We start from the raw sequence: 8,245 nt of genomic DNA, 5'->3' as shown, positions 1-8,245 counted from the left end.
AGACTTCTCCGTTACAGATAGTCCTCGACTTAGAACCGCGACTGAGCCCAACATTTCCGTTGCTAAATAGGACAGTCGTTAAGTGAATTTTGCCCCATTTTTACAACCTTTCTTGCCGCAGTTGTTAAGCGAATCACTGCCGTTGCTAAAGGTCACAAAAAGGGGAACATGTGACTCTGGCACGCTGCAACCGTCATAAGTACATGCCAGTGGCCAAGCTTCTGAAGTTTGATCACGTGACCCTGGGGTGCTGCAACGGTCATAAGTGTGAAAAAACGGTCCTAAGTCACTTTTTCAGTGCTGTTGGAACTTTGAACGGTCAATAAATGAATTCTTGTAAGTCGAGGACTACCTGTAAACCCCAGATAATGAAGTGGCAGGATGTCACCGACTTCGATTAGTGCTTCTTGGTTCTTGAGTGACACCAGAAAGAAATTCCGGAGCGTTAGCTAGAGAGTAAGACGCTGCCACAAGGTGGAAATCACAAACCACTCCTAAATTGTTGCCTAAGAAACCCCACAGGTGGGTCCATGAAGTGAAGCTCCCTTTAAATGAGATTGCACCGGTAATAGGATCCCCACAGCAACCTAGGCCTACCTTGCAAGGCTGTTTTGTATTACTAGGTGCGAAGCCTGAAAGAATTGCGTCCAACGCTCAGGAAGAGTTTATAAAGTGTGAAGATTTTATTTCTTCAGAAGACGTAAAGCTGGCTTTTCATAACTGAGTCTTGCCACGAGGGCCACGAGGATGCCGGTCATTCGGCCACGGGTTCGAGAAAGGAGGCAGCATTTTCCACCGCTTGGATAACCACCGTTAGATGTTTATGGACCTGGTCCCACTTGCCTTGCTCTTTGGCAGCAGCCACGGCATCGGCCAGGCCCGGGAAGGTAGCCACGGACGACGATCGGGAAGCCCAGATGACGTGGCTGCGGACACAGAGAGAGACCCAGGTGCAAATTGCGTCGAAAGGCTGCCATAAACTCTTTATGACGCAGTTCTACTGGAGTGCAGGCAGAGGTCAAGAAAGTCAAGGCGGCAGCTGCGCCAGTTCATTCAAAACTCTGCAGAGCCTGTCGAAATTAGAGGGAGGAAAGAAGGAAGGAAGGAAAGGAAAGGAAAGGAAAGGAAAGGAAAGGAAAGGAAAGGAAAGGAAAGGAAAGGAAAGGAAAGGAAAGGAAAGGAAAGGAAAGGAAAATTAAGGGAAGGGAAGGGAAGGGAAGGGAAGGAAGGGGAGGGGAGGGAAAGAAAGGAAAGGAAAAAGGAAAGGAAAGGAAAGAAGGGAGAGAGGAAAGGGGAAAGGAAAGGAAAGGAAAAAAAGAAAGGAAAGGAGAAGAGAAGGGAGAAAGAGGAAGAAAGAAAGAAAGAAAGAAAGAAAGAAAGAAAGAAAGAAAGAAAGAAAGAAAGAAAGAAAGAAAGAAAGAAAAGGGAGGGGAGGGGAGGGGAGGGGAGGGGAGGGGAGGAAATGAAAGGAAAGGAAAGGAAAGGAAAGGAAAGAAGGGAGAGAGGAAAGGGGAAAGGAAAGGAAAGGAAAGGAAGGGGAGGGGAGGAAAGGAAAGGAAAGGGAAAAAAGAAAGGAAAGGAAAGGAGAAGGGAGAAAGAGGAAGAAAGAAAGAAAGAAAGAAAGAAAGAAAGAAGAAAGAAAGAAAGAAAGAAAGAAAGAAAGAAAGAAAGAAAGAAAGAAAGAAAGAAAGAAACAAAGAAAGGAAGGAAGGAAGGAAGAAAGAAAGAAAGGAAGGAAGGAAGGAAGGAAGGAAGGAAGGAAGGAAGGAAGGAAGGAAGGAAGGAAGGAAGGGAAGGAAGGGGAGGGGAGGGGAGGAAATGAAAGGAAAGGAAAGGAAAAAGGAAAGGAAAGAAGGGAGAGAGGAAAGGGGAAAGGAAAGGAAAGGAATGGGAGGGGAGGAAAGGAAGAAAAAAGGAAAGGAAAGGAAAAAGGAAAGGAAAGGAAGAAAAAAGGAAAGGAAAGGAAAGCAAAGCAAAGCAAAGGAAGGAAAAAGGAAAGCAGAGGAAGGAAAGAGGAAAGGAAAGGAGGATAAGAAATAAAACAGGAAGAAGTCCAGAAAGACATATACGGTAATTTCAGACTGCAGGAGAACTGGAACGGCTGCCATCTTGACTTTTTTGACCCTGCCAGGAGCAACGGGCTATTAATCGTTGGAACCGGACAGGATCCAACCTTCGGAGCCTCAGCCTGACCAAATGAAAGAAATTAAGGGTGGGGGGTGGGGGGTGGGGGGCTCTTGAGTTACCTGTAATAATATTTGTCTGGGAAAGCTCGTGGGTTTAAAAATGTCCGTTCTAGCAACATCAGCTGGTCGTTCACCGTCCGCAGAGCGAGAGGGCTAGACGGATGACAGGGATGGAGGAGAGAAAGAGAGAGAGGTTACACACACACACACTGCACCAAGCCTAACTGTGGCTTGTTCGGGAAACAGCACAGAATACACTAAGCCGTCATTCATGGTTTCCAGGGCAGAATAGTGGCAAAAGCCCCTCTCGAGCCGAGCCAAGCAAACTCAGCCAATCTATTGATCTGAGGTCAATCCAGGCTAAGCCATTATCAGCTGCGGTGGTGAGAAAGATGGCTTAGCAAGACTTTGGCACCATTTCTTCAAATTCCCACTGCTTTTCCTGACAAGCCACAAAGCAAATCATCATCAGAGGCTTTTGCCCAATACGGCAAAAGCCCAGGGCATCTAGGGGTGGGGCAACCCCCCCCCCCAAATTAGCATGAAACGGACAGCTACTTGTCTGGAAGTCAGTGGAACTTTTCAACGAATCAGCTCTCGGGAGGGGCGGGATCAGGATCCCTCCCCCCTCTGTCTCTCCAGCCTAGATATGGGTGGAGCTTCAACGAGGCCCCTCCTACCGGGCCACGAAAAGCAGCTGAGGGTCCGCCCTGCACACCGTGGGGATCCTACGCCGCCTCCATGCCTCCATCACCCCTCTACGGGTAAGTCCTCGACTTACGACGGTTTGTTTAGTGACCGGTCGAAGTCAACGTCGGTCACGTGACCCTGGGGATGCTGCAACGGTTGCAAGTGTGAAAAACGGTGCTAAGTCGCTTTTTTCTCAGGGCCGTTGGAACTTACAACGGTCCCTAAGCGGACTGTTGTAAGTCAAGGACTACTGGTGGTGTACGGATGGGATTAGAAAAATGGGGAGGGCGGGGGGAAAATCACCTGGGGGAGTCTTCATTTTGCAAGCTTGCGATGCGCTGGTTGAGGCCGGCTGCTGCAGACTGGAAGCGCACAACTGCGTTGCGGAGTGGGACTGAAAGGACGCGAAGCGAAGAAAGGAAGAAAAAAGGAAAAAAAAGAGAGATGAATGCCTTTTAAACGTCCTTGACCTATAACAGGGGTAGGCAACCTCAGCTCTTTTGTGACTCATGGACTTCAACTCCCAGAATTCCTGAGTCAGGAATTCTGGGAGTTGAAGTCCATGAGTCACAAAATTTAATTTAATTTAATTTATTAATATTTCTATACCGCCCTTCTCCCGAAGGACTCAGGGCGGTGTACAGGGCAAGAGTAAAATACAAAATTACAAAAGTTAAAAGTAATTAAATATATGCCCGTTAAAAGAACAATTAATACATAATAAATAACCCCAATAAAATAATAATAACCCCCCCAATCCCCCCTCAGGCCAGGCCGGCTTGTTCGAACAAGTATGTTTTTAGGTCGCGGCGGAAGGAGCGGAGATCGGGCGCCGTCCGGAGCTCAACTGGTAGCTGGTTCCATAATTCTGGGGCGCCCACAGAGAACGCCCTCCCCCTGGGGGCCACCAATCTACATTCTCTGACCGGTGGCACCCTGAGGAGGCCCTCTCTGTGGGAACGCACAGGGCGGAGGGAAGTTGATGCCGGCAGCAGGTGTTCCCTAAGGTACTCCGGACCCCTGCCATGTAGGGCTTTAAACACCATTACTAGTACCTTGAATCTCACCCGGAAGACAACTGGCAACCAATGCAGCTCACGGAGCAGAGGTGTAACGTGGGAGCATCGGGAGACTCCCAACACAACTCTCGCGGCTGCATTCTGTACCAGTTGGAGCCTCCGGATGGTCCTCAAGGGTAGCCCCATGTAGAGAGCGTTGCAATAGTCTAGACGAGAGGTCACGAGCGCGTGAGTGACCGTGCATAAATCATCCCGGCTTAGATAGGGTCGCAACTGGCGCACCAGGCGAACCTGGGCGAAAGCCCCCCTAGTCACAGCCCCTATGTGATCTTCCAAGGTAAGCCGTGAATCTAGGAGGACTCCCAAGTTGCGAGCCCTATCTACGGGGGGTAATAATTCACCCCCCATAGAAAGAGATGGAATATCCGAATAAACCCGGGATGAAGGTATGCAAAGCCACTCGGTCTTGTCGGGGTTGAGTTGAAGTCTGTTCCTCCCCATCCAGACCCGAACCGCCTCCAGGCAACGGGATATCACGTTGAGGGCATCACTGGGGTGGTTTGGGGTCGAAAGAAAAAGCTGGGTATCATCAGCATACTGATGATACCCAACTCCAAAGCCACGAATGATCTCACCCAGCGGTTTCATGTAGATGTTGAACAGGAGAGGCGAGAGGACCGACCCCTGAGGAACTCCACAAACGAGAGACCTCGCGGTCGACCTCTGCCCTCCTGTCAACACCGACTGCGAGCGTCCCTGGAGATAGGAGGAGAACCACTGTAAGACCGTGCCTCCCACTCCCAATCCCCTGAGACGCCGCAGCAGGATACCATGGTCGATGGTATCGAAAGCCGCTGAGAGGTCTAATAGGACTAGAACAGAGGAATGACCCCTGTCCCGAGCCCTCCAGAGATCATTCACCAGCGCGACCAATGCCGTCTCCGTGCTGTGCCCGGGCCTGAAACCCGATTGGTACGGGTCTAGATAATCCGCTTCATCCAGGACCAAAGGGAGCTGATGCGCCACCACACTCTCAACAACCTTCGCAAGAAAGCGAAGGTTGGAGACCGGCGAAAGTTGTTCAATACAGCTGGGTCCAAGGCAGGCTTCTTGAGGAGAGGCCTCACCACCGCCTCTTTCAAGACGGCAGGGAAGCTACCCTCGTTCAAAGAAGCCGATATAACTGCCTGGAACCAGCTGCGTGTCCTCTCCCGGGCTGCATAAACCAGCCAGGAAGGGCACGGGTCCAATAAACATGTGGTGGAGCTCAGTCTCCCCATAATCCTGTCCACTTCCTCCGGAGTCACAGAATCAAACTCCTCCCAGGTGATATCGACAAGACCGCCCGTGTCCTGATCGCCAGACTCTGCCCAGTCAGAGTCCAGACCGATCCGAATCCGAGCGATTTTGTCCGACAGATAATTGTTAAACTCCTCGGCACGACCCTGCAAGGGTTCCTCCCTCACCTCCTGATTAAGGAGGGAGCGAGTCACCCTAAACAGAGCGGCCGGGCGATTATCTGCGGACGCGATAAGGGTAGCGAAGTGATTAGACCTCGCCACCCTTATCGCAGCGAGATAAGACCTAATGTAGGTTCTTAGTCGCAATCGGTCGGATTCGGATCGGCTGGACCTCCAACCGCTCTCTAGGCCCCGTCTCCGACGCTTCATCTCCCGGAGCTCCGCGGAGAACCATGGAGATCGATGGGATCTGCATCGGGTCAGGGGCCGCAAGGGTACAACTCGGTCAAGAGCCTCAGTGGCCGCCCTTTCCCAGGCTTCCACTAAGGCATCTGCCGAGCTGTGAGTGGGGGAGGCAGGTGGGGACCCCAGCGCTGCCTGGAACCTCTCGGGATCCATTAAGCGTCTGGGGCGGTACCATCTAACTGGTTCCACACACCCACGGCGGGGGGTAGCAAAACGGAAGACCAGCCGCAGGAGATGATGATCGGTCCATGACAGGGGCATAATAATTGGAGAGCCCCCACCAAGATCATCTAACCACCGTCCAGATAAGAAAACTAGGTCAAGGGTGTGGCCTCCCTCATGAGTCGGTCCTGAAATTACTTGCGTCAGGTCCATGGCCGTCATGGAAGCCATGAACTCCCGAGCCAACTCAGATGATCCTCCCAGAGATGGTAGATTGAAGTCCCCCAAAACTATAAGTTTCGGGAACTCAATCACCAACCCAGAGAGGACATCGAGAAGCTCGGGCAGGGCTGCTGCTGCGTGACTAGGCGAAAGGTACACCAGCAGCAAGCCCAACTGCGCACCAGGGCCGCATCTCAAAAAGAGAGACTCACACCCGACTATCTGAGAAACGGTGGCCTCCCGCGGGCACAAGGTCTCCCTCATAACAACAGCCACTCCCCCACCCCTACCCTGAGCCCGAGGCCGGTGTAGCACCCGGAAACCTGGTGGGCAAAGATCAACCAGAGGAATACCGCCCTCTGGGCCCAACCAAGTCTCCGTGATGCAAGCCAGGTCCGCCTGCTCACACTCGACCAAATCACGGACGAGAGGAGCTTTGTTAGCGACAGACCTGGCATTCAGATACACCAGCCGGAGCTCAGGAGGCTGCACATCCTCACTCCCGGGACCTCGGGGCGGAACAAGAGGGTCGGAGTGCCTCACCGCTTGCAAGCAGCGGAGAGACCTTCCCTGAGATTGATACGGCCCTCTGTTCCTACACCTGCTGCCATTCCCTAACGTCGTGGGAATAGGTAATCCCACGACTTGCCCTGGAGCCCCGGAGGCAACCGACCCCCGCTCCTCCCCCCCGCGATCAATCCCGGACCTGGCCTGAACAACGGTTGTTGGACTACCCCCCATATCCGAACAACCAAAAGAAGATCCCACCCCCCTCCCTAACCTCCTAAAAAATTTAGCCAAAAAATTAACCAGGGGCCTCTTAGTTGATTTATATCGGAGGCCCCTACCCATGCCCAGCCATCTCTCAGGGTCCCAACAATCGGGCCCTTCATCAAGAGGAGGTGTAAAGAGTAAGGCAGGTCGCTCCCAGGACGGGGGGGCCCCCCTGAGGGCGAGCAAAACTGTGCTAGGATAAGTCAGACGCATGATGATTATTAAACAAGTCCGACAAAAAAGGCAGCAAGGCAGACCAGATCGATATGGGAGGATCTCAACATAAGTCGAAGGCAAGTGACCAGAGTGCCAGCCCAGCTGAGAGCTGAGGTTGCCTACCCCTGACCGATAATAACTTGAATTTGTGGGACAACGGCACAAAGTCTTTAACACTGCAGGGGTGTCCAATCTTGGCCACTTTTAAGACTTGTCTGGACTTCAAATCCCAGAATTCCTTAGTCAGCCGTGCCTAAAGATATGTGGACTTCCATTTCCACTCTGGTATCGTTGTTCATCATAAAGCTGATGCTGGTCTCAAGCCACAGAGAGGAAAGGGAACGCCAGAGGTCATGTATTTCAATCTCCCCCCCCCCATTACTCAGAGCGTCTCTGACAGATGACCATCCATTTGTCACTTCATGTGGCAGGTTGTTCCTCTGGCTAAAAGCTGGTATGGCCCCACAGTCTCTCCTGGTGTCTAGCCTGAACTTTCCTTAGAAGTGAATACTTGTAGCTCAGAGTTGAACTGGGGTGGTGGTGGTGGTCCTGTGTGTGTGTGTGTGTGTGTGTGTGTGTCTCTGAGCTGGGTGGTTTTCTTGCAGACGTTTCATGACCCATCTAGGCAACCTCATCAGTGCCAGACTGGAGGGGTGGTGGTTTGCTTTCTGTTTATATACAAGTGTTCGAGGAAGCATTCTTAGTGGTACCTTGATTGGGCTGTTGTTTATGCTTTAGATCAGACATGTCAAACACAAGGCCCGGGGGCCGGATCCGGCCCGAGAAGTGGTTTCATGTGGCTCCTGAAGCCATCCTGGAAACCATGAGGGAACGGCCCCCACTGCCTTGGCCCAGAGACCCTCCTCCTGCCAGAGACCCTCAGATCTGTCCCACTCCTGCCCAGGCCCCCATAGGCACCCTTGATGCGAACCATGTAGAGCTGGCCACGCCCACCCAGTAGGCCATACGCACTCTAGCCACGCCCACCCAGTAGGCCACGCCCACCCTGGCCATACCCACCCAGCCCCCTGAGGGCAACCGCAATGCTGATGTGGCCCTCAATGAAATTGAGTTTGACACCCCTGCTTTAGATTGTTTGTCTGAGTTGGTAGTTCCTTGACTGCGGTATTATTTACTGCTTGATTCAGAGGGCAAAGCTCACCCCCTTCCAGCACTGATGACGTTCCCTAGTTGGGTCATGAAACGTCTGCAAGAAAACCAAACAGCTCAGAGGGCACCAAGGACCCCACAGTCCTCCTCCTCCTCCTCC

The 8,245-nt window shown here is 52.2% G+C and overlaps 1 protein-coding gene across 1 annotated transcript in view; it reads right to left on the bottom strand.

The window, feature by feature from the left end:
- Window positions 1-648: 648 nt before the first annotated feature.
- Window positions 649-8,245, bottom strand: part of NAALADL1 (N-acetylated alpha-linked acidic dipeptidase like 1) — a gene marked incomplete at its 5' end in the record, with an annotated part of 32,380 nt that continues 24,783 nt past the window's right edge. The window contains 3 exons of the mRNA XM_081341041.1: window positions 649-926; window positions 2,247-2,339; window positions 3,180-3,270. Coding sequence (XP_081197167.1) covers window positions 755-926; window positions 2,247-2,339; window positions 3,180-3,270 — 356 coding nt within the window. The 3' untranslated portion in view covers window positions 649-754. The remainder of the gene's footprint in view (window positions 927-2,246; window positions 2,340-3,179; window positions 3,271-8,245) is intronic.

Source organism: Vipera berus (assembly GCF_964194415.1).
Source record: "Vipera berus genome assembly, chromosome: 16".
In the NCBI taxonomy this organism is placed as follows: Eukaryota; Metazoa; Chordata; class Lepidosauria; order Squamata; family Viperidae; genus Vipera; species Vipera berus.
Note: the sequence above shows the minus strand (reverse complement) of the source record. Positions and strands in the feature narration are given on the sequence as shown.